This window comes from Coturnix japonica, chromosome 2, assembly GCF_054131305.1.
Source record: "Coturnix japonica strain WE chromosome 2, WE-NBRP24, whole genome shotgun sequence".
NCBI classification, from domain to species: Eukaryota; Metazoa; Chordata; class Aves; order Galliformes; family Phasianidae; genus Coturnix; species Coturnix japonica.
Window position 1 is genome coordinate 86,632,768 of NC_140664.1, and position 25,525 is coordinate 86,658,292.

The 25,525-nt window shown below is 38.3% G+C and overlaps 1 protein-coding gene across 25 annotated transcripts in view; it reads left to right on the top strand.

The window, feature by feature from the left end:
* CTNND2 (catenin delta 2) overlaps positions 1-24,507 on the top strand; it is a 587,225-nt gene extending 562,718 nt beyond the window's left edge. For 15 of the 25 annotated variants that reach the window (XM_085537861.1, XM_085537859.1, XM_085537863.1 and 12 more), the window contains 5 exons: positions 10,456-10,582; positions 14,101-14,232; positions 18,181-18,258; positions 21,133-21,206; positions 23,278-24,507. In XM_085537861.1, coding sequence (XP_085393987.1) covers positions 10,456-10,582; positions 14,101-14,232; positions 18,181-18,258; positions 21,133-21,206; positions 23,278-23,538 — 672 coding nt within the window. In that variant the 3' untranslated portion in view covers positions 23,539-24,507. The remainder of the gene's footprint in view (positions 1-10,455; positions 10,583-14,100; positions 14,233-18,180; positions 18,259-21,132; positions 21,207-23,277) is intronic. The other 10 variants (XM_085537872.1, XM_085537862.1, XM_085537864.1 and 7 more) reach the window with 1 other exon arrangement.
* The last annotated feature ends 1,018 nt before the right edge of the window (positions 24,508-25,525 follow it).

The following is a 25,525-nucleotide window of genomic DNA, read 5'->3' on the forward strand; positions in this document are numbered from 1 at the left end:
CCAGACCTTGCACATCCCTACACTATTTTGATGAATGCTCTTTCACTGAATAATATCTAAAAAAATGTGATAACTAAGCTCAATTAAAGCCAAACTAATCATCCCACACTACTTGAAAGTACACGTATACCTGTGTAGTAACATATCTGCATCTGTGCTGGTAAATATCTGTACATGCATTTACCTATATTCATTACCTATGAATATTGTGTGTATGTGAAACAAACTCACAACCCAGCATAGACCTAGGAGATGCTGCTGCCTTTGAACATGATGTCTGAACAAAGAGAGACTTGGATTTGCTAAAGGAATAAACCTTCATGGTGTGAGCTTAGAAAGTACCCACAGCTGTGATAACTGTGGCTTTTCCCCTGAGGGCCTTAAAGATGCAATGCTTTCCTTTGACATTCAGCTACGTAAAGAGCAGTATTTCAACAAGCAAACTCAGAACTGATTCTTCTAAATTATCAGGTGGAGTTTTGCAGAAGGTGACACCATTCTTATCCAAAACCTGCATGTCTGAAGGGGTGCTGATGACAGTTTGCCCAAATTCTTCTCTGAGATGACTAATACACATCTGATGCCAAAGTATCTTCAGCATTAGCAGTAAGCTTTTGTGTTTCATTTGAAAACCCCATTCCATTTTTAGGTGACCAAGTGTAGATTTAGTTGACAGAAATTTAACCTCAGAGCTGCATTAAGTCTGCCTTTAAATTGCTCCACCTTTTTGAACTTCTCTGAAGTAAAGGAAATTTAAAATGCAGCCCAGGCATCAGTATCTTTAACTTAGAGCCTTCCTTCTGAAGGGAATTATATCTTACTGAAGTTTCTGAAATGTCCTTAGGGTAGAGTCTGAAGGGGTATACAGAAGTGGAAGGTCACATCTACAGAATTTTTCCTCTCAAAGCACAGTCCTTCAGAATAAGCCTGTGTTCTAGTTCTTGAATACAGTATATAACCCAAAAAATTATCTGCATGTCTTTTTTAACTGAGAACATTGCTACTCCTCTTAAGTAATATATGAAAATTTTAAAATATGTACGTAAATAGCATCAGTTGCTGGCAGGCAAAGTGTAACTTAATTAAGATTCACAGGAAAAAAATCCCTTAGACTTTTAGATAGAAACATTGTCTTGTAATGATATATGCTAGGATAAACCGTTTTCATCTCATCTCCCTAACACTGCTAATGGACTACCAAAGCAGCCTAAATATGTCCGCTGCTTGAGACTCCGAGAAAGAAACCTTGTATTTTGAAAAGTCTCTTGCAGTACATGTGCTTTATTCTGAATTGTTTTACTTCATCTTGATAGAAGAGCTCTAGCTCTTCTAAGAGTACTGTAGGAGAAATGAAAAGGGTCATTGACAGTTTCTTAATTGGTTTTATTACTTCTATTTTTACAGAGTACTTAGAGAGAAAGCTGTGGTTCCCCCAGAGTGAGAGTTATAGGATTTGGTGCTGTAGTGTATTTCTTTTTGGGTTAACAATACTAAAATTCTCATTTACTCAACTAAAAACTCCTAGTGGTATTTCAGTAAAAAATAATATGCACTTCTCTTTCTTAATGCCTGTGCATGCTGATTAACTGTATGTTCAAGGATGAATGCCCCTAAAACTCATGAAGCTTAGTAACAGCCGCTCAGATCTCTAATTTAAGTGTATTTTGCAAGAGCCTCTGAGTGAAAATCAGAGACAGCAGGGCATTATCTAGGGATTTTTCAGCAGAGACGCTGATTCCTTGTTTGTCAGAAAGTTGCATATTTGAATGAAGCGATCCACTGTATTTAGCTACTGTGTTGCTCTTTAGGAGGCACGGAATCCTGTTGCTACTTGGTCACAGTCATTGTCCCTGAGCTTACCATTTTCATCAGAAACAACTGTGCAAGTTTGATTCTGATCATGATTGTATAGTGATTTAGCAGGTATAGCAGAAGAGCTGTATTTCTTTGATTTATGATTTGATACATAAGTAAGAGTGAGGGTCATTGATTGGTTTCTAGTCTTCATAAAGACAGTGGGTTTACGAAGTTATCCCTGTGCATAAAATAGTAATTGTCCCTGAAATTTTGACCCTGGCAAGAGCCAAAGATTGCATTTCTAGGGCACGGACATGTTAAGAGAGATTGAATTGCATTACAGGGATAAAAATGAAAATACAAGTCAAAAATTATGGTAAATGCTTTCTGAGACACGAGTTTTCTCTATGCTTACAAGATGGAAGTAAAAATAGTTCTTTGAGATTTTTATCGTTTAAATTGTAATTTACATACTTTATGCAGGGGAAATGGGAAGAGAACAGAAGTCATAGCTGAAGGGGCAGATACTGCCATCATTTCCTGTAAGATAGATTCAAATAATTTCATTTCTGGATGAGAGGCAAAGTGATACTTTGAAAAATGAATTTATTTCTTTTTATTGCTGTGTTTTGAAAGCTTTATTATTTGGCTGCATATAACCTCAGTAAAATGAATGATGAACTCTGCTGTATCTGAAGACTTGTCCTTCATGCTTTGCCTCACGTACAGTTGCCTTTTCTTACAGCTGTTTTATTCATCAGATTAGGTGTTGTCATCTTCCCAAGTCACCCAACAAGAAATCAATAATTAATTATGGATAGGCAAAATGATGCCTCAGTGATTTCCTGAAACCTCCTGGAGTTGCACTGTAACAAAACAACCAGGGAGAGTTATCTGGCTGTTTTTCACTCAGATAGATTTGGCAAATAATTAACATATCTCTCCCTTATCATGTGTTTGTCCATCGCTAAAATCTAGGGATGAAATCTAAAATTGCAGCAGGAGATTCTTGATCAGAAGCTAATTGTGCTGCAAAGTAAAAGCATTGGAAGAAAACCTGGCAAAGCAAGGCCATCTGAGGTGTTTTGAATGAGAAAAATGGGTAGTGCTCTCAGACTAGAGTACCTCAGGCGTTGAGATGACAAGTACGAACCAGGGAGAAAAAAAAACATGAGAGATAAGGTTGGTGTTGAAGGCTGAAGATCTGAGAGTAATGTCTTGGCTTGCAGGGCTGCTGAGGTGTGGGCTGGGGGGTATGTGTCTCACGTAGCAAAGAATGAGTCTGACTGCTGATTCTGAGAATGGCATTTTAAAAATGCCCCGCAGAAAACTTAATAATCCTCATTCAGTGCCAGGCAGTTCTGCTATTGTAAATGACTGTCTGACTGGGAGCCCTTTTTTAGCCTCACGCTGCCCTGAATAGATGTTCCTCTTACAGCTTCATAAGAAATGTCTGTGTCTGTGATGCAGGCTGTTATAAGTAAGATGTGTTTATGCATTTAAATTCAGAGCAAAAAGGAGAGAAACTCCAAGGTCAAGCCTCCTGCACATGATAAGAAAGGTGTCTGACCTGGTGCACGGCCCAAGGGCAGTCATGTAGACCTGGTGCGAGAGTCCCACTGTGGGTAGGCTCCGAGGGAGAGGGCTGAGAGTTGCCAGAAGTAGCCACGCTCATGAGGGGCTTGTGCTTTTAGTTCTTGAAGCATCACCCTTGCTTTTTGCCTTTGCTTGAGGGATTGCACAGTGCTCTCTGTGACGTTCCTGTCCTCACACTTCAGTTACACCAGGGCAAGGGCAAACAGAGCAGCCTTCACCCCAGGTTCATGCTGCTTTAGGTGTCCTCAACATAACCTGTAATCAGTGAATACATAGCATCGTCATCAGAAGGCATGGAAAGCAGCCAGCATTTAATCACTTCCACCTTTCTACAGCCACAAAGTTTAAGTGCTGTACTGTGAGCACCTCCTTCAATTTATCTGAATGATTATAATATTTTCAAATCACCTGAACTTGCAGAATTCCTCTGCTTTAAGTAACTTTCTGGCTTTCATAAGCTGTGGAAACAAGACTATAAACATGAATACTAAAAACTTCATTTCCTGGTATCTGTTGATTTTGAGGCCCTGGCTCATAACTGTTTGGGAGAGGGGTGGAAACAGGAGAGTTAGGGTCAGCATTCTTGTGTCCTTTGAATTCGGTGAAATTACACCAGATTTCCACCTGCAGTCTTAATTCAAAGTATTTAACCTATCAGCAAGGAAGTGTGTAAGCTGGGACAGTGCCAGGATCTGCCAGGCACCATCTCAACAACATATCCTGAATTCCCACCTTGGAAGTAGAAGATAAATCCCGTTCAAGAGCTCAGCTAGACACATGTGTGGATCACCCCAGTCTTGCTATAATTTCAGATTTCTCACTGCAATCAAGTCACGTACATAACTTTCATATGTCAGGGTACATAGATAATTTGATCCAGTTCTAATTTCTGTTGTATCTTATTAACATCGTGACAATACGTTCTGATGAAGGATTGCCCAGACCTGTGTGAGTCTGATGAGTCTTGACTTAGTTCACTTCAGATTTGTCTTTTACTGTAGATGGTGTCATACAGGTGCGCACCAGTCAGAAAGTTTCATTTAACCTGACAGCAGGGCCTGAGATTGTGAAAGAGATAACACCAGCAACTCCTTCAGCAATTTCTGGCTGAGTTTCAAACCGAGTGCATCCTGTGTTATGTACTTTCTTAGAGGCATTCTACCTTTTTGCTATATCATCTACTTGTGCTGGGTCTAGTTATCAGTTCCTGCCCGTGGTTACCTATAAAAACTTTTATTTATGCGGCTTATTACCATAAGCAGTTGCTATTACAGTTAATATACCGGAACCAGTAAAATGCTGGCTGGCAGGTAAGGGAAGTAGGAAGACAAAACAAGTATGATCCTGTATGATTTAAATCATTTGGCAACATGTCTGTTAAATCAAGTCATGAACAGGATCAGGTTTGAGGCAAGAAATAACATACCGGGGGAATCTGCAAACTGAGCAGGAGGAGGGACACTTGTGCAGTTTCCTGGGTTTTAGCCAATTTGTTATCAGATTGATTGTATCATTTTTGTTTCTTCCCCTCAGAGGGTTTTTTCTGGTTCTGAAGATAAACTCTTTCTTCCTGCTAAGGATGTTAGTAGCCAGGAGACAGAACAGAAAACACTCTTCAGCATAGACAGATAATCCTGTCTATAACTCCACCGTTTTGGCTTCTCCTTTTTCACCTCTTCAGCCCATAGGTTCTTCAGGCTTTGGTTCTCCATTGTGTCAGCATGTTGTCACTTCCAATCATGGCTTAATTTCATTCTATCGTCATAGTGTTATTGTACAACAAACCAGACAGGTAGTGTCTGTGACACTGCCCACCTCAGGAAGTCAGGGATTCCTCTACTGCAGAGTTATGGAAATTGGAACACGCAAGAAAACTGCTCTCTATTTTCCCCTATATTTTTAACACTGAAAAAAATAATGTGGAAAACGCAAACTATATTTTGACACAGTAAGCATAGTCACCCTGACTAATTATTTCATTCAGGCTTGAATAAAGCTGTGTGTTCAAAATGACTTATAACTGGGCAGGAAGGCAAAGGACTTGTTCACTCTTTAAGCCCAGTTAAAGTTGATCAGTGAGAGTACAGTGTCATACTTGTATTCTGCAATGGTAAGCCTCCAGCCCAAATCTAGTCCCTGCAGATTTCCAGCAAGTACATGCTCAGAAATACATCTCTGCTTATCAAGGTCTGACACATACCCTTTAACATCCGACTTAATGCACATATTCATTATAGTCTGAATTTAGAAAAAAGCCCAACAGAAGCTACCTTGGAAGAGGTGATAAGGACATGCAGTGATATTTGTGTACTTTGGTTGTTCTGTGCCTTCTTGTAGTGTGCAGTTGCTACTTATTAATTAATTACTGCCAGTTAACAAACACATCCATTCTTGTAACAGAACTACAGTGACAAAAGTACTCTTCAGTTTGTCAGATCCTTTTGACTTACCCTTCCTCTCTTAGATCAGGTTTGTGGCTGATAAATTGGTTTCTGAAATGCAGTCTCACACACTGCTATTGAGTGAGCTTTCTTCTCTACAGGACACTTACATACTGTACCTTTAAGTACCCAAATCAATTTAATTAAATTTCATTACAATCACTAGAGCTGAAACAAACTAATGAAAGCAGCCATCACGTCAGGTGCTATTTATCTCAGCATCAAATTGAAAATACTCCCTTAAGGCTCTTAAAAATTAGTTTCAATATTTAACACTAATAGCTTTTGGAATTGTTTATGGGGATAGTTGTAATGAATTTGTTACAAACAGTTTACCTTACCAAGGGAAGGACCTTGTTTCTTGCAGCGGAGAAGAGCTAAATACATATGACTTAAAAGTATTCAGTTTTGGAATATTTGACATCTGTGAGCTGGCCATAATGTGCTGCAAAAACACCCTGAAGTTTTTCGTACTGCACTGTGTCTTGTTTAGTCATAAGCACTGCCAAGTCACAATGGTATTTATGTTAGAGTTTACTGTTGACCTAACTCAGATTATTGAGCTAATCAGGCTTGCAGACTTTAAAGCGTGCAGCATATTTGTTTTGAAGATCTTATAACAGCCAGTACTCTCAGCAGTGAAAAAAACTAAGATTTTTAGGGAGAAGAGAGGCAGACATGCTACAGAGAAAAACGCTATTGCTAGCGTCCCAGCTGTAGCTGGATTTCATTCTCTTGTTGGTGAGCTACTATGCAATGCTGTTGATAAGGAAGAAATAGTGGCAGAGTATAGACTGATATTCTTCCAGACAAGCCTGAAGCCACACACAGTTCCTCTGTAAGTCCATGTGAATTTCATGCACCTTCCCAAAAATAAAAGGTAACTAAGCTGCTTAATACATATTAAGTTTGCACTGTAAATTTGTATCAGCTTATGCTGGTTCTTCCTACAGTCACTTTCTTACTGGTTTGTAGCAACTCATATTGCTCTTGTTTCTTATGTGGACATGGTATAAAAATTCCAAGCTTGTATTCATTCAGAAATGTATTCAGCAATGGATAATGATTCATATTCAAATGGATAATTTGAAATAAGAATTATCTTTAAAGGATGGAACACTGAAACAGGGGCTTTGTGCACAACCTTTTTAAAGGGACTGGCCCTCCTGTTAAGAGTGTTTTATGAACTTCTTAATATTTCCCTTTGCAGACAGTGGTAGAAACCCACTGAAGCAGCTCAGGCTATTGCATAGCCTCCATCACACTCCACAGGCTCAGTCTCTTGATCATCCCAATGAAAGGATGCTGTGGGCGTGCTGTGCCTCACTGGTCACAGACTTATTTGCAGGAAGCAAGAATGCAAAAGGACACTGTGCACTGCTATATGTGCTTCCAGATTCATGGAGCTCAAAGTACTTCTGAGTTGCACTGTGTAAGCATGACTGATGGCTCTTTATTTTGCAGGTGGACAGAGATAGCCTGTTCCTTCTTCTTTTATCAGATCTAGGGTCGATTCTCTTGCTATCTTCTGCTTCAGCAGAGGAGTCTGCTTAAAAGAAATAATAGTCAGAAAACTATAACACAGCGAATTATTGAGGTCACCTTTCTTACAAGAACTTAAGACCTCAGAGAATGAAAAAGGGAAACATTTTTCCACAGCAGGATAAGCGTGTGCGCTTCTCAAGTTTGCTTCTTCATCCTTATAGTAAAAATGTATCATGTAAGTTATTGTTAACGGAAGATGTGAAAATGACACAAGTATTTTTCTTACAGTTTTAGTGTTTGGATAAGATTATTGGACTCAAGCTATTCATTATAGTTTTTAACAGTTGATTTTAAAAAATCTACATGTAAATATTGAAAATATTCTAATAATTTCCAATGCTGTTCAGTAATAAGAATGTAGAACTTTACAGATGTTTTTATTAGTATTCTCGTTGATTCTCCTTCTTGGTTGGAGAACCTGGCCTGTGCAGATGTGGCCTCTTGGAATTGAAAGATTAGATATGGAAATTTGAGTCTTAAGAGAATAGTATTAAAGACTGTTTTTCTAAAAAAGTCTATATTTGTATGTATATATATATATGTATGTTATTTTTTATTAATTAACTTTTCCTTCCTCATTTTATTATGTGACTGCTGTGAAATATATGATGCAGTTCAGGGAGATGTCATTAAAATGACTGACTGCAGTGGACAAACTCTTACTACCTATTTTAAGGAAAATAATAACCACACTACAAAAGCCATGGCTTACATTTCCCTCTTCCTTTTCTTTTCAACTTATGACTAAGAAACATGCATGTTTATACAAGGTCTGCTCTAAAAGTTATGCCTCCTATTTTATTATTTTGGCCTACAAAATCAGAGGTGGATATTGGTGGTATGGCAGTAGACACTGAAGCTTCCCAACAATATTCCATACCATTTTTGCTGCCATATGACAGATGGTAGCAGAGGGGCACTCTGGCAGAATAGCATCTGACATGGAAGTGCATCTGAAGCAGAGGTGTGGAAATGAATTGTGAAAATGGCACCAACTGATATCATAGATGCTTCCTGAACATTTATGGAGACCAGCCACCAGATGTGAGCACAGCAAGGTGCCGTGTTTCATCAGTAGTGACAGCATTATGAATAACAAGCCACGTTCTGGATGGCCATGCACAGCTATCACAGCACTAAATGGAAAAAGGTCTTGATCAGCTCATCAGCACAAGCCAGGAAACCTGGTATGGAGCTGAATATCAGCTTCAGTACATTGTGAATGATGGTGGCAGTATTGGTGTATTACACATTTTGTACCAGATGGGTCACATGAATGTGAGCACAGGAAGAACACCTTATTCAATTTTGACCTATTGAAGCTGTGTGAGGCCGAAAGGGACAGTTTCCTGGACTGCATCATTACTGGTGGTGAGACATGGTACCACCACTATGAGCTGGAGTCAGAACAGCTGTACGTGGAGTAGTGGTGTGAGTTCCCCATGGAGGAAACTGTTCAAGACATAGCCCTTAGTGGGTAAAGTGATGCATGCTGTCTTTTGCACTAGGAAAGGAATGATCCTTCTGGATTTCCTGGAATCTAGACAACCATCAACTCTTAAAGCTACACTGCAACACTAACTAAACTGAAGGCTGAAACTTACAGAGCCAGCCCAGAGAAGGAAACAGCCATTCCCTTACAAGACCATAACACCAAGCCCTATATCAGTTTGGAGGCAGTAGAGTACATTGCTTCTCTTGGCTGGACTGTGTTATCACACCTACCATATAGTCCAGATTTGGTGCCTACTGACTTCCATCTGTTTGAGATTATGAAGGATGTTATGATACCATCATAGCAGCTTTGAAACAGTGGGTCATGTCCATAGGTGCAGATTTTTACGAGTGCGGCATGCAGGCTCTTGTTCATCATTGACATAAATGCAGAGCTAATGGTAGTGACTGCTGAAAAAGTGTTTTGTAGATGAGAACTTGCTCTGTTTAACAGTGTTATTGTGCTGTTCGTATATGCTGTAGTTTCCATGGAAACAAACAGGAGGCATTACTTTTGGAGTGACCTACATAGAAATGTGTAGGAGTACAGATGTTCAGAACCTGTAGCTATGTGTCAAGTCTCTCTGTCCTATCAGAGCATTTCCCTCTGCAACAAATGTGAATGCCTTCCTTCCTTCTGCTGCTATTAAAAGAGACATGTTGCACACTGTTGCAAAGTTCTGTTTCTTGAAAGTGGAAAAGGTGTATTTGAGCCTTTTCCTGCTGCAACTCAGAGAGCTGTGTGCCTGTAATAGGTCCACAGGCAAAGAGAGGCCTTGGGCCAAAGATGAGGTGGGAGGAGTGGGCCTCAGAGCTGGGGGTCAGGTGCAGCGCAGGGAAATGTCCTTCTCTGTGCTCAGGCAGAGTTAGTTCTCTTCAAGCAAGGGCAGAATTCCTGCTGATTATGGGGGTGGGTGGGGTTGTAATATAGTGTTTGCCTATATACAGCATTTCAGTGCAAAGCTGTGTTTAGCACCATGCCAGTTGCTTGACTTGATATCCAACAAGCGTAGGGTGTTTGTAAAAGCCCTTCAGCCCAGTACCAGACAGGATTGACTTCTGTTATAGATTTAGGTTTAAAACTAAGTAGTGATAAAGGTGATTACTGCCTGAAAATATTTTAAGGCATCTGAAATATTGTAGTTTAAGAGTAGTAGTAAAAGTCCATTTATTCCATCATGATATTTTCAAGCTATAAAGCTAATTGTTTAGGAGCATTATTGTCTGTTACAATAATACAGTAATAAACTGTGAAGGAATTAACTTCTTATTTCTGAAGTAGCTGTTTCTAACATCTCTATTGCTTTGTTTCTTTATTTAAAAACATGCATCACCATTACCACAGTACTTTACAGAAATCACTGCATTTTAAAACTGTTCTTTTTGTGTGTCAGTACAGTCAATACATTGAATCCTGCACCACTGAGAGTATTTGTCACCCAACCACTGGAAAAAAAGAGAGTAACCTACTTGTGTATAAGTAGTAAAAAAATGTAGAATATGTAGGAAAATTCTCTGTACTTAATGATAAAGAATAGCAAGGAAAAACACCTGATTGCTGTGGTAATGTTTGATGTTGCAGGACGGATGGTCACAGTATCACTTTGTAGCCTCATCTTCAACGATAGAAAGAGATCGGCAAAGACCGTACTCTTCATCACGCACGCCCTCCATCTCTCCCGTGCGCATGTCTCCTAACAACCGCTCAGGTAAGAGCAGGCAATTACAAAAGTAAATGCTGAAATAATCAATTACTGTCATTTTCTTCCTTTGAGCAATGTCCAATCTGTTATTAACAATAATGGGAGGGCTCAAGATACAGCCTCTGCTCATATCTGAACTATCCGTTGAAAACAGGAATGACTTTTTTGCAGGACACTTCATAAAGTATTACATCAGAGAGACTGCTTAACTTTTTTGTTATGAATTGCTGTACAGTGTTTCTCTGATTTAGATTAGATGACTAGATCTCAAGAACAATTACATCTAATGTTAGCACAAGGAAATTCTGCTACTTCTTGCTAGTCATGAAATCTCTCATGTTGTGGCAGAAGTTGAAAGATCCACATTATTTCTGTCAGCTTTTATTCTATGTGTATGTGTGTATATGTACATAAATGTGCATATGTTTGCATATACAAGTTGCAAGTTTAAAGAAAGTTTGGCTACAGGTCATCGTGTAATATTGATGGCACATTTAGAACAGCTGTCATTAATTCTGTATGATCTCTGCAATGAGTTAATGTAAGTGACACTGAGGTGTTAATTTATTTTTCTACTCAGTAATCTAGGCTTTTTTTCATCAGGTTATTCTAAGGTAAAATGTATCCTGTCTAGGTAAAACAGGCTCAGTAACGGTATTTCAAGCAAAACAGTTAAAACACTGAAACTTTCAGTGTGAGTTTTACTACTTGTTCAATCAAATCCTGCCATTACATAGGTATACCAGTAGTTTAAAATTTTCCAAGCTGGTTATTGCCATCAGCATCATACAGTAGTTGTATTTCTAAGAAAATAGTTCTGTTAATTATCTATAAGCTGTACCTTAGTCCTGCCAAGAAACCACTGAGGAAGTTTAAAAATGTGGCCATAAGTACACTCCAGTGAGAGTTTCTGTTCTTACTATTCCACCTAAATTTCTTCCATGACATGGTTGTAGGGCTTTGTGGAAAGAAAGAGACAGCAAACAAAATCAACACTGATCTGTGAGCCTATTTCACGCATTATTTTTATAAGGCAAGCCAGGGCAAGCTTGCAAACAGTCCAGAAGATGTTGCATGTGGTAGGTATAAAGCAGACTGAAAACCATTCTCAAATAGAGGATGTTACTTTCATTTTTTCTCAAAATGGAAGAATACTTTCCTTGGACGTCTGCCTCGGGTCCAGTACATTTCAGTGGTTTTAATAGTGATCTTCTAATACACAGACGATACCTGTTAACTTTGCAGGTGGCATAAATCTAGAAGAGACTCACCTTATGTGGGGAGCACTGTTAGAATTCATCCTTGTCCTGAGAAATTGGAGCTATTGTCTGAAAAGATCTTATCCTTTACGAATAAATTATAAGGGGAAATCTGTCTAGATGAAAATGCTTTAGGAACAACTTTGGGATTTTTGTCAGTTGCAAATGTGAATCAGGAGATGGAGAGATCAGAGTATGAAGACATACTGAGTGGACTTCAATTGTTTAACTCGGAGATGAGTGAGAAGAGATGTGCACCAAGTCTTCAGACATGTAAGAGGCAGCTGCAAATGCTGTGAACTTTCTCTACTTTCATAGAAGACAAATTAAAATAATGAGCAGCAAGGAGTCAGGCTAGACATCAGGGAACATTTCCTAATGGCAAAGAAACAAAGCATGGTAATAGACTGCTTGGAGCAATTACCTGTTTTTTGTCATCAGAGATCTTTAGTGTCAGACAAAAATGTGTCAAGAATTATTTTGGTATAGTGTCTTCTACCTTGGGGTAAAAAGTTGAAGTAGATGAACTTATAATGTCCCATTCATCCCTAGGACTTGTTCGTGCAATGCTTTTAACAAGCTTGAAGAGTTATGTCTTTTTGTGTGTACCTTAAAAATAATAAAAGAAAAACTTGATATTACTTCTTAGTCTAATGTAAAGTAATGAATGTATGTCTGCTTCCAATAAGAACTCTGGCGGAGGGCAGTTCCAGATTTTAACACTTTCCAAAAAGCCATTGTTTTAACATGCAAGGAGAGGTACAGTTTCCACAGGGAACAGAGAGAGATGTTGATGTTCTTTTCCTCATTAATCAGCTTTATTCAAAACATCAGATTGTGACAAGTATTGCTAGAGTATGGGAAACAAAATGCATGCATTTGTTAGTTACCTTTTCAAGGTTTGCATCTTGTTTTGTCCCCTGCTTAAGTCAGGCTCCCATTAGCCAATTTGGTAATATAATGTCATGTCATGTTTCTTCGTAGTTAATACTTTTATCGCCTTTAGAATTACATCACTATTGACAGGCGACTTAAAAGCAATCCCCAGTTCTGATGGCTTCATAAGAAAGCCATCTGTCCCACGTCTGCTCTGTAATTTCAGAGAAAAGACATTGTTATTGCTCCGGAGATTATTTGATCATATTGAATGTCTGGGTGACAGCCAGGAAGCAAGTGGAAACAAGCACCAAAAGTTCAGTTATTTTTTTGCCACTATGCTTTTACTAGGCTCTGGGATGTTCTGCTACTAACTTCATATTACTTTCCCTCTCCTCCCCTCCCCAACAGGGGATGTGCATTCTGTCTACCAAGATCTTAGTCAAAAGATCATCAAAATTAGTTTATTTGACATCTGCTATTTTTCTCCCTGCTTTTCTCTTTTTCCTTTCATAGCATCATGAGCTGTGAGCCTTTGTGATCAACACCATTCATCACCTTCACATTCTTCAGTAGAATCACATACAAGCCCAGTTCTCTTAGTCATCTTTCACTTCCCCACTTCTAGCCAGAGCAAGTTTCATTCAGACTCTTACTGGCTGCTGAAGCTCAATCAGTCATGAAACAGCCCTACAAGCCAGCTACTCCTATAACATTGCCTCCCAGCCTCCTTCTTTCTCAGCCTCTAAACACTTGCAGAGTTTCACAGCATGTGATGAAAGAAATTTTGTTTTAATGCCAACTGTTTGTGCTTAGACAGTTAACGGCAGAGAAATTCTTTGAGTTACTTTTAGGTGTTAGGTACTCTTTCTTGTATGTATTCTAAGAAAAAAACAGCTTTATTTTCTTCAAGGCTTGTTTATTTTCAACACAGAAGGGAGGAAACCACTTTATCTCACTGTATAAGAATTTTACTACTCAGTTGAAAGTTAAGGGTCTTTTAAACAGAAAAGAATTGACCATTATAAGGGAAAAAAGAGAGAAGTAGCTAGACTGGGAAGTTTTGACACATTAAAGAAAATGAAAAGCTATGGGAAATTTGTTCATTATTATTATTATTTCTGTTGTTGTGGTTTTTCATAATGATCATCTTAAATGTTGAGTGTGAGTGAAAAGAGAAAATGATGTTTGGAATTGATGGTCCTGTTAATGTATTTGTCCTAAATTTGAAATAACAGCACTTCTTTCATAATGTTATAGTGTTTCTTCAAACAGCTAAACAGTGGTCTACTAGCAAACATATACTTTACTATAATGTTTACTCTAGAGTTAAACTATACACTCAGTGATAATGTGGTGAGAAAAAATAAATGCATTTTTATGATCTAGCAAGTGCCCCAGCCTCACCTCGGGAAATGATCAGCCTAAAAGAAAGGAAAACAGACTATGAATCAACTGGAACAAACGCCACTTACCATGGAAGTAAGGGAGAACACACTTCTAGGAAAGACACCATGACAGGTGAGATTATGCTTACATAGCACATGTAAAAATCAGCTGTGATACATTGCTGATTTTATAGGCTTGGCTGAAGAGTTGATTTGCTCTGGTTTATGCCAAAGTTTACCAGCTTTGAGGAATAAAACTGGAAAATGCTTGATCTTAGTGAATTCAGTGCTTTGTGAAAATGATTTACGAAGACCATGATTCTTCTTAACACAAGAGTCACTAGAAGCATTTGTACATTTCTTTTTAATTTTGTTCTCTTTTCAGAAGGATGTGGGTAAATTCACCTTGTATTAACAGGTGCTGTTTCTGTGAGCATGGCTATGGCTGAATATGTGTGGTGGTCACTGATGCCTTTCTTTTGCAGGGAACGACTCTGTGGGACAAGTTAGTTGTTTTTATATGTCAGTAATACCTAGGAAATTCCCTAGCACTTTGGAAAGTCTATCCTTGTTACTTTCTCAATTAGGCTGATTTAAAATGCAACAATTTTCTTGGCATATGTATGGTCATCTTTTGCAGGTTTCATTGAAGGTCCTTCTTCCTTAATGAGCTCATTAACCTGTTAGCATTTCAGTAATTAAGAAACACTGACTACTTTGGCTAGTAGTGCGCCTCTTCTTTAGTTCTCTGCAAAATATGTGTCGATTGCTATCACCATTTCACAGGCTTATATAACCTCTGTTGCATATTATATTTATACCGTGCTGAGAGCATCATAGTGTCCTCTGCACCAAATCCTACCCTGTAAAAAATTTACATTGAGGAGTCATTCTGCACTTTTTTAACGCCTCTAGCTTTTTTCCATTCCCTCTGCGAAGGTCTTGCTCAGAGAATGCCAGAATGGGTTGATTTGAGTTGTTAAGCTCACAGGGACAGCAGAAGCACACTGATTAGATTTCAAACCATCCATGCTAGTGTCTACTTTCAGGACATGGCACTACTCACACAGCATCTATTCTGCTATACACCATTGTGTGATCACAACGTAGTTTTTGAACTTGGGTGAAAATGTGATGCAGAATTAGGAAGAAAGTGGAAGTCTGAAGAAGAAGAATGACAGTGAAGAGCATGTGGAAACCACAGAACTGAATGTCCTGAATCACCTCAGCAGGATACTAATGAAACTAAAGAAAATTCAATCAAGGTACTGTATTTATAGTATCTATAACACTTCGGGTGTTTCATAGTCAGATGAGAGAACTCTCTAGAACACTTTGGTGGCCATTAATTATGTGATTATAAAGGACAGGACTTCATTTTTTTCTAGCACTTCAATGAAGGAGGAATCTGAATAATAACTGCAAAAACGTTAGTATTTCACCCTACCTGTGTCTGCAAATTTAGACAAGCAGATTATATTTGAAAAGTCACAAAAACAAATTTCCATGTGGAAAATCTTCCTTGCACTGTTTGTGTGCTTCCTTGTAGTTCATTACTTATTTCTTCATGTCTCTCTCCCCACTTCATAAAAATGACTTTTTTCCCATCTTATTTTTCTGTTTACTGTAGTGCCCTTGCTATTTCTCTGCAGTTTTAGGAATATGGGGTTTGTGCTTTCCCAGCAAGCTCTGCTCCACTGTGATTTTCGCATCCTGTTTTCATATCTGTTTGCATATTTTGGATGTTCTTACTGATCTGTTGGGGTGGCCGTTAATAAGACCACTCGAGACTCTCAGCATCACGCTCAGCTATTGCTAATTTTTCTAACTGTTGAGCTCGGTGAGAAAACTCAAAAGTAGTCAAACTGATAAGCTGTATAATGTTTCAAAATCTTGTATAGCCATTGTATGAGTGAATATGGAATTAACAAATCATTTTCTTTGTCTTTCAGATCACCAAATCTGCCCATTTGGTGAGAGCTCAAATTAAGTGTCATTTTAAGAACAGAAGAAAATGACAGAAGGAGTTGTACTGTCAACGTTTGATGTGAAATTTTGTAACATATCTGTAGCTGATTAAATAATAAAGATTTCATTAACAAACAATATGAAACTTATGAATTTAATTGTGAGACATTTTGGCCTTACTTGTGTGGTATGCAAGTTTGCATAGCAAATTCATTCCAATTCCTGTAGTTAATTTTGTGCGTCAAATAATACATAGCAGTTAATACCTCCACAGAGTCTATGGAACTTAGAAAAATGTTTTTTCAAGTTCCACCTGGCATATACATATACTGAACTGCTCTTGTACTTTGTGCCAAGCTGATATATTTCATTGCTTTCTTTGACTTATAGATTTACAGAGAGTGGAGAGCCACAGCAGTAGTCCCAATTTATCCACACCTGTCTCCATGCTCTTCTTCAAAGCTCTTCTCAGTTTATAGTTCAGAAATTTTATGACCTCTTGGCTAAGACTGAAATGAAGGTTTTTTGATGGATTTTTGAGGTAGAAATGCTGGCTTCCTGCCATTGTGGAGAGCTGTCAGGAAACCTCTGGGAAAAAAAATGGAGAATCTATGAAGTAAACAATTTGGCTGAAAATGATGACTTATATTGATTTCACAAGGACAGCTAAAAAATAGGGGAACAATATCAAAGTTTCCATTGCCTTCCTCACTTCACAAGTTTATGATGCTGTGTATATTTACAGTCCATCTTCTCTTTTCTGTAGAAAATAATAACCAATGATAAAATTTTATCACCTAAGGTATATTTTTAAGACAAAAACTATTCTTTTCATTTTTCTTTTTTTAAAGGAGCTATAAATGAATGTGGTAACGTTATTTATGCCTTGGTATTTTCCTTCAGAACAGAGAAGATAAGCCTACTGTATACTATGGGACTTTGTTAGTAACCTTACTGAACCAGTATGTGCATCACAATCTGCACCCTGTATCTTCACTTCCACCAGCAGAAATACCTTCTGGTTAATTTATTCTTTTGCTTGTCAGTAATCTTATAATCTGTACTGCACTTATTTGAACTGACTTGCACATTCTGAACACAACCCTCAACTGTTAAAAAAGCTGGAGTTACTCTGGTGACTTGAACTTATTATTATTTTAAGAAACCACAATAAAACTGCAATCTTTTGACATGCCCTTTCACCGTAAGTGAAGGTGGCAATGGTAATGACAGGCAGTGATCTCTGTTAAATGATATTTGTGAGGCACAGAAGCATTTTCCTTCACTGTCTTGAATTAAATCTTAAGAGTCCTGTTGATCATAGTAGGAAGAGCAGGTTAAGCAATACCAGCTGTGGATGACTGCCTGCCCAATTGTTCTTTCCTTTCTTGTTTCTGTCTGTTTGTGAGTGCAAAAGGTTAGCACCTTATTATTTCAAAGTGCCTGTAAATGTGTTCTGAATGGGTACGCTCAGGAACTGGAAATTGAATGTTAAGCCAGGAATCAAGGGACTGGGATAAGTGGGGAGGGCTTCAATCAATGATAACTTTGTCACATAAACCACTGAGTGACATAATTCTCAGAGCTGCTGTAAGGCTTTGGAGAAGGTGGCTCAGAGAAACTTGTATTTTTTTTGAAATCAATATCACCTTGAAAACTGGGGAAAATAATAAAGTATGGTATTTTTCTCTAATGTTCTTTACACAACACAACCTCAAACTACTGCAGGCATATCATTGTATTCACTTCAGAACTGTCGCTATTTTGCCCACTAAAAAGTACCTTCTCATTACTATATTGTGCTGTTGTTTAGGTACTGCATAAAATACAGACACATATACTCATCAATTCTGAAATCACTTTATCTGCCATGACAATTCACACTTCTCTGTAAGGAAACGTGTTTGATGGAAAACCTCTGTCTCCTGCTCTTTGTACCTCCTTCCTTTGCCATGTTTTAAAAAGGGAATTATTTCATTAACTCTCTTTCGCTGTAATCATTTTACTGTGATGACACATGTAACATCAGATACTAGCCACCCAAATATTTTTCCTTTCATCTGGCTCATCCTCTCCCTTCTTTCTTTTATATTCACCCTCTGCTTTTGGACAGCAAGAGTCAGCTGCTCACTGAAGCATGGCACAGCGGGAATGGAGTTCCCAGGAATGCCGCCTGCGTGTTCCGAAGCAGGTACTGGAGCGGGGCTGCATGCATTACTGGCAGCTACATTGCTTGGCTTACATTTCCTCCTGAAACAGCGTTATCTCATCCTATCAGCTAGACTAAGCCAAGCTTTCTTGTTTGTGAACTCTTGGCATTCATTTCAAAGCATCTGATGTCTCATTGTACTCCTTTTTATCACATTTAGAATACCACAATTTGCTTGCATTTTGAACTTATGAATTTGTATTCATTTGACTGCAGTGAAATCAGCAATGCAGACTTTGCAGCTATTTCCATTACGCGGAGATTATCCATTTCTTCCATCGTGGAATCTGTGATCTGGGAGACTGCAAGTCTTCAGTCTGGCCTATGACATACAATAAATTTCACAGTACTGTGGTTGAGAGCTACACATCAACTCTGAACTGTTTCTGTTTATTAATAATTATGGCTAGTAGGGGCACACAGGTTCCTTGTGCTCTTTTATTTGCCTATAAAAAGATGGAAAGGCCTTGGCCCTCCTAAAAGTCTCTCTGGTTGCCTATGGGAACACTCTGTGAATTAGCATGTGTCCAGTCTGCTGTTCTTCTTCAGATTCTCCATAAAACTCTCGGATTTGCATCTTATACTGCTCTTTATTCTTAACAAATGACTATGAATAGTATTGTACTTTCAGTCATTCCTATCTGAAAACTTGCATGTATGGATCTTCAGTCTTGCTTATCTTGTGATTCATATTTGTTTGAGGAAAAAAAGAAAAAAAAGAGGTTGCAAGAAGTTCTTCCCCATTTATGAAAGTCCAGCACATCATCACTTCCATATTGTTCAAGCAAGCTTCTTCTAGCACACTGTGGGGCAAGCAGAGAAGTCAGAAAACCAGCATAATAAAAGATGGTACCACTAAATTTTCTGGCACTACTGAGTGCCACAGTGGCATGAGAAGCACCTTACACAATAAAGCTCTTGCATGCTCCTTGACTCCTTCAACACCAGACTGTCATCAGGGGTGAGAGCTTGAAACACTAAGCAGAAGATGCAGCTGGAATTCATAAAAAATACTGAAATAACAACAGTCAAGCCTTACACATCAATCAAGTTTGATAAAACAACTTGAACAGGGAGAACCTCTGTGGACTGATACTTCTATACTAACATCTATGAACTATCCAAGGAGTCATATTTCCATCTGCACACAGGCAGAGCTGGGAACATTTGCCACCAAAAAAAAGTCAACCACTATCCTTTACCAGAGCTTATATTCTTAGTTTCAAATAAAGGACCCCAGTGCACTACTTGGAGACCCCTGGATCTTTGCTCCATTTCGTACATGAGACTATGCGCTGTCTTAGTAACTGCATCCAGTACATCAAGAACTAAGAGTTTCTTCACCTCTACTAGCTAACAGTGAAAAAAATGGGGGGAGCGGGGCTGATTTTTTTCCAGGTAAAAACCCCACCGTATAGGTCCAGTCTTCATCCCATTTCAGGATCATCCTGGAGATCTTTAAGAGCGCCACCTGTGATCATTAAAGTAACAACATGGAATAGTGCACCAACCTCTGTCAAAAACTCAGCATGGTGCCTGTAGCAGATGTGGAGATCAGAATGGGCACTTCACAATCAGCTTTGACTAAAGACCATGACATTCCTTCCTTTCTCCTGACTGGGGAAGAATGGCAGAAGCAGTTTGCTGTTCTGGGATCCATGCTAGCAGATTGCCAAAGGAAGAAAAAAAAAAATGGTTACTTCTTCAGTAACTGTGATTCTTCTTGGTGATGTGACCAGCATGGATCCCACTGCCAGCTTTCATCTCTGTCCTTCAGTACTGCCCTCCAAGTTTTGAGTTGTAAAGGTACTCCTCCTTTGAGTTGTAAAGGTACCATCTCAGGTTTTATACAGTTGCACAGAGACATGAGAGAAGCTAAATGGGCAGCTTGTTTCAGTTCCACTGATGCTCTGATTCACTGCTACTCAAGTTTTAAGTTATCAAGTCATTGGTTCTAGTATCTGAAAAGTCAATAACACATATCCAGCAAGTACAGTGTGCGCCACAACTACATGACATCCTTACATCAGATTATTTCAGATATGAGAAGTGCCTACATTTCTCGTTCTGTCAGCAAGCTGAACTTTAGCTAGATACTCAGATCAAGGTGATCATGGAAAGTTAAAGCCTTGCAGAGAAATCCTTGGTTATTAATGTGTTTCTTTAGGCAGGTACTCAGTAATCTTTGCAAAACAGTACAGTGTCATCCTAGTCTTCAGAATCATTTCTAATTTCAAACTTGTAGCTCGGTTTTGTCCATGCATTTTGGCAGTAAGGTATTTGAAAAGAAAATTACTGCAGTTCATGGACTCAAGACTGTCTTGGCCAGACATGTTTGGTAAAACTGCTTATTTTTTACATTACTCATCAGTTGTGTTTAATCAACTTTCCCATGAATAATTTCACAATATAACAGAAGCACTGTTGAATAAGTAATCCAGGATTTGGTGTAACATTCAACTGAACTGAAATGAGTTAAATGTTTCTTAATCCCAATATTTACATCTGTTACCTGTTTAATATATGTGTTATACAAAACCCCACATATAACCTGGAATATATTACTGAATGCTGACTGTATATGAAAATATTTTGTTGATTTATGTGTGATTGGTATGAAAATGATATAATACCTGTTACCATTAATGTGTTTACCATGTATGTGTATGTACCTCAAAGCAAAGATTAATACTGTTTGTGGGAGAGGAAGAAAATAGAATACTGCTGATGCTTTTGAAGTTTTTTGTATAAGGGAAATGAGCACTATATGAGTATTAAATGAAGCCTTAAGAATTTATTTTGAGGCCAAAGATGCACATCTGGTAAAACTTTTTCCTTCTGTTTCTATCTCCCCAGCTCAGAACACTGGAATCTCAACTTTGTACAGAAATTCTTATGGTGCACCTGCTGAAGATATCAAACACAACCAGGTAAGTAAGGAGTCTAATATACTGTTGTTCTAGCTGGCAAGACACCAGTGTAACCTTTTATATGGAAACTATGAAAAATATTACAAAGATTAAAAAATATAAGTTAGACTAAATGAGTCATATGCTTGACCAGATGCTGGCAGTTCCACTGGTTTAAGGCAAGTTATATTCTTCATGCTAATGCATAATTTCAGCCCAAGTTTCAAAAATGTCCAACAGGTTATGACAACAGATGCACAAGAATCATTTAAAGGATGTAGGCCCTTCACTCATAATGAAATCAAGAGTGACCTGAGACCTGCATGACTTTAAAGTTCTGGATATGGGATGCACACTGCAAAGGCCAAGCTGACACAATGGACACTTCTGCTTGGTCAGATACCTGGTGATGTCCTGTGCCAGTAAACTTGGTGAAGTGCATTCACATCCAATGGCTTAAGTGTATCCACCATAAAACTGAAAGCTACTTCTGGCACTGTGTGGCTTACAGGCTAAGGCATTTTGTCAGCAACTTATGCAATGAACAAGTGTGGCATCAAGGTACCCTTGTATCTCTTACAGGCAGATATGCATTCTCTGTATGTGTGTGTAGCGTCATTGTTTCGCACAACTGTATCTTATACTTAACTATCACAGTTGCTTAATATTTTCACAGCTTCCCTCTGTAATGTGCATTATTCTTCAAACAGAGATAGGATTCCAAAAACACTTAAGGAAAGCACTTTACGTAGAAACATAGAATTGCTCTGGTTGCAAAAGACCTTAAAGATTATCATAAGTAATGTTTCTATTTATAAGGGACCCCAAAATACTAATTTGTTTTTTTTTCTATTCAAAAATATGACCGGTATGTCTTTCGGGATTATGAATAGGTTGCTTAGTATGTAATATGTCTTGTGTGTCCAAATTGAGACACCTGTGTCTGAACATGTGGAACTAGACAAAAGCGGTGCTAGAAATAGGAAATAAAGTTGTTGTGCTCCCTTTTGCCATTTTGATGTTGTGACCAGTGCTGTAACATCACTGGTTGGGCTGTTAAAGGCAGTGAATGCTGACTGCCTTCTACAAGTTATTCTTAGAGTCCCATACAGACATTTTGAAAGAATACCCATCAGTTTGGGACACAGCAATGCAGTTGAAGGAAAGTTGCAAAGTCATGCAGAGTCTGCAGGTTTTGCAAAAAGTCTTCTGATACTCACATTGGCTCACTGAAAAAGACAGCATTTGAGGACTGAAAGACCATGTCATTTTGCATCACAAAGCCTGCCTAATCTTCGTGGATATGGCAGAGTGAAAGACAGTGTTCCACCAAGATACTTGGCAAATGATTATATTTTTCAGATTTCAAGTCCCAAATATCAAACCTGTCTGAAAAAAAAAATGTAATGGCAAACTTCCTTAGGTTAGGGGTCCACCTGAGACTTTTTTCTGTATATCGTAAATATTTCAAGCTCAAGGCAACTTACTGGAATGTAACAACTCAAAAGTGTCAGCATGAAGCGTCAAGGCAGCGGTAAGAAATTGGTTCAACTTAACAGTAGCAGAAGAATACATTTCAGGGCACTTAGTTTGAAATGCTCTTATGACAGTGCCCTGAAGACTATACTTGGTTCTTAACAGTGTCACCCAGTCTCGTCTGTGGCAAAGGAAGCTGTGAAATGTTAAGTGTCTTTAGAGTGTGTACACTGTCCATTCCGATTCTTCCACACTGAATTTTTACCACCAGTATTTGCACTGTATAGCTGCAAAGTAGTCAGAAAGCTGTACACAGCTGATATTTACTAAAAGTTACTGTGAGCGGCACTGCTCAGAACCAGATTTTAATTACTTTTCAAATAAACCAGCATCTGTTAGCAGCAGTAAAATGAAATAATAAATGAAAGTGTAAAGAATATAATGACAAGGCAGAACTGTGGAATTAATTCACTACTAAGTGCTACTTCGGGCATTGGTTAAGGTAATGACCAAGTTTCCATTTCCAGCATGGTAAACATAGAATAAGATTCACTCTGTCTTCCCTCCTGTCCACAGAAAAGTGTATCTAAGAGGCGCGGATATTGCTGTCTTTCAGGTTTCAACACAGCCAGTTCCACAGGAGCCCAGCAGAAAAGATTACGAACCATATCAGCCGTTTCAGAATTCAACCAGAAACTATGATGAGTCCTTCTTTGAGGACCAAGTGCATCATCGTCCACCTGCAAGTGAATACAACATGCACCTGGGACTAAAGTCAACTGGCAACTATGTCGACTTCTATTCAGCTGCTCGTCCCTATAGTGAACTTAACTATGAAACAAGCCACTATCCAGCCTCTCCCGACTCCTGGGTTTGAGACTTGGGCAGATACAAAAGCTCCAGGAACTGTGCATGTGCATGCATACCACAAGACATTTTTTTCCTGCAAATTTAGTTTGTTAAAGCCTGTTCCATAGGAAGGCCCAGATAACCAGTGTGGAAAAAAATTAAGAGATTTTTTTAGAAGGCTAAAAGAAATGAAAGCTAAACCTGGGAGTAATTAGAAAGAAATATATATGCTATATATATATTTTACAGCGTAGGACAACTTTAGTGTTGGCCAGTAGAGTCCTAAGTCTGTTGCTGTGTATTGAACGTGGCTGAAAGAAGGAGGGAGAATATGGCAGTGGATGTGGGTCAAGAGTTAAGCACAAGTAACTGAGCAGCGTACATACTTTATGGGGAACAGCTTCTCACACTTTGTTTAATATCCTCATTCATTGTGACTCTAGGCTTCAAGTTGCATTTGGGGTTTCCTCTGTACAGCAAGATGTTTCTTGCCTTTTGTTAATGCATTGTTGTAAAGTATTTGATGTACATTACAGATAAAAAAGGAAAAAACCAAGTGCATTGTGTATATTACACCAATGCCGCAGTGTTTCTTCATCTATGGTTCTAAATATTGCTTCAATTTCAATTTTTGAAAGATGTATGAATTTCCAGTTTTTTGTTTTTCTTTTCCCCAGTGCGTTTTAACAAAAAAAAAAAAAAAAAAAAAGGAAAACAAAAAAAAGAAAAAAAAAGAAAAAAAAAAACAAACAAAAAGGAATATTTAGCAGTATTGTTTGTTCTGATATGTGAATTTGTTTGTGGCAACTAAAAAAAAAAAGGCATTCAGCAGTTTCTGACAATTAACATTCATCATTCCACACTCCTTGTCAACAAAGTGCTTTTTCACTGCCTAAAATTTTAGATGTAGATATTTGAAATAGATTTTTTTCATTTATACCAGTTTTCTTTATGATGATACAGTGTTAAAAGAAAATAAATTACAATTGATCTGTCATCCATATTTGCTAAGAATGTCTATTTCCAAGAATCTACCATACAAATATACATTCTTACTCATGTGTGTCCACGTATGCATAGTACTGTATGTGTGTGTATGTGTTTGAGTGTGTGTGTTTGTGTGGTATAAGACCTATTTTCATCCACTGTTTTCCTTGTTCCAGCTTCAGCTTTTGTTTGATTTTCAGTTCTTTTAAACAGTGGAAACTCCAGTATGTGCTTTCTCTTGCTCACTTTATTAACCATAGATAGCAGTTCAAAATTATTAAGCCACATACTCACAAAGGAATGGGTTGTAGGATATTTTTCATTGAATCCTTCACCCTCAGGTGCCATTTCCTTTAAAATAGCATCTCTTGATCTTCTCTCGAGGAAAGAAACGTCATTACTTTCCAGCCACCAACCAGCAAGTGCTCAAGGAAGAGAGAGTTTGATCTTGCCATCTCCTTGGGGGGAATGGAAAACCAAGACCCAGCAGGCTAAGGCCTGGAGTCTCCAAGCTCTTCAGGCTACAGAAGGGTCCAACTCCTGAACCATTAGGACAATCATTTACTTTAACCCATACCAAAAAGAAAACCCACCACCCAAAACACATTCCTCAAATATGAAAGATACTGACCATTTATGTGCATTTAAAACAAAACCATTAAAAAAATTTTAAAAAAAGAAAGGAACAGAGAATTTTGTTTCAAAAAATAAAAGCAAAAACAAAATAGGAAAGGAAAGGAAACTAGGCTGGGAGTCCAGAATAAAAACAAGAATCTAGCATTTCTTTCATTCAGCCAAGAGCTTGACATACAGTTTCCACGGAATGAGACCCAACACAAAAAGAGTAGTTGTAAATTGCTTAAATTACAGTTAAGGAATTTGTTTTCGGTTACAAACATTTCTGTGGTTAGTCAGTGTATTTAATAGTCTCACCGTCACCTGGCACACTTTGCTGTGTGCAGGGGGAAAAAGTCTTTCACAAACCATTGCCTGCTCCATAGGATGCAGACCAGAGTCATTGGCGAGGG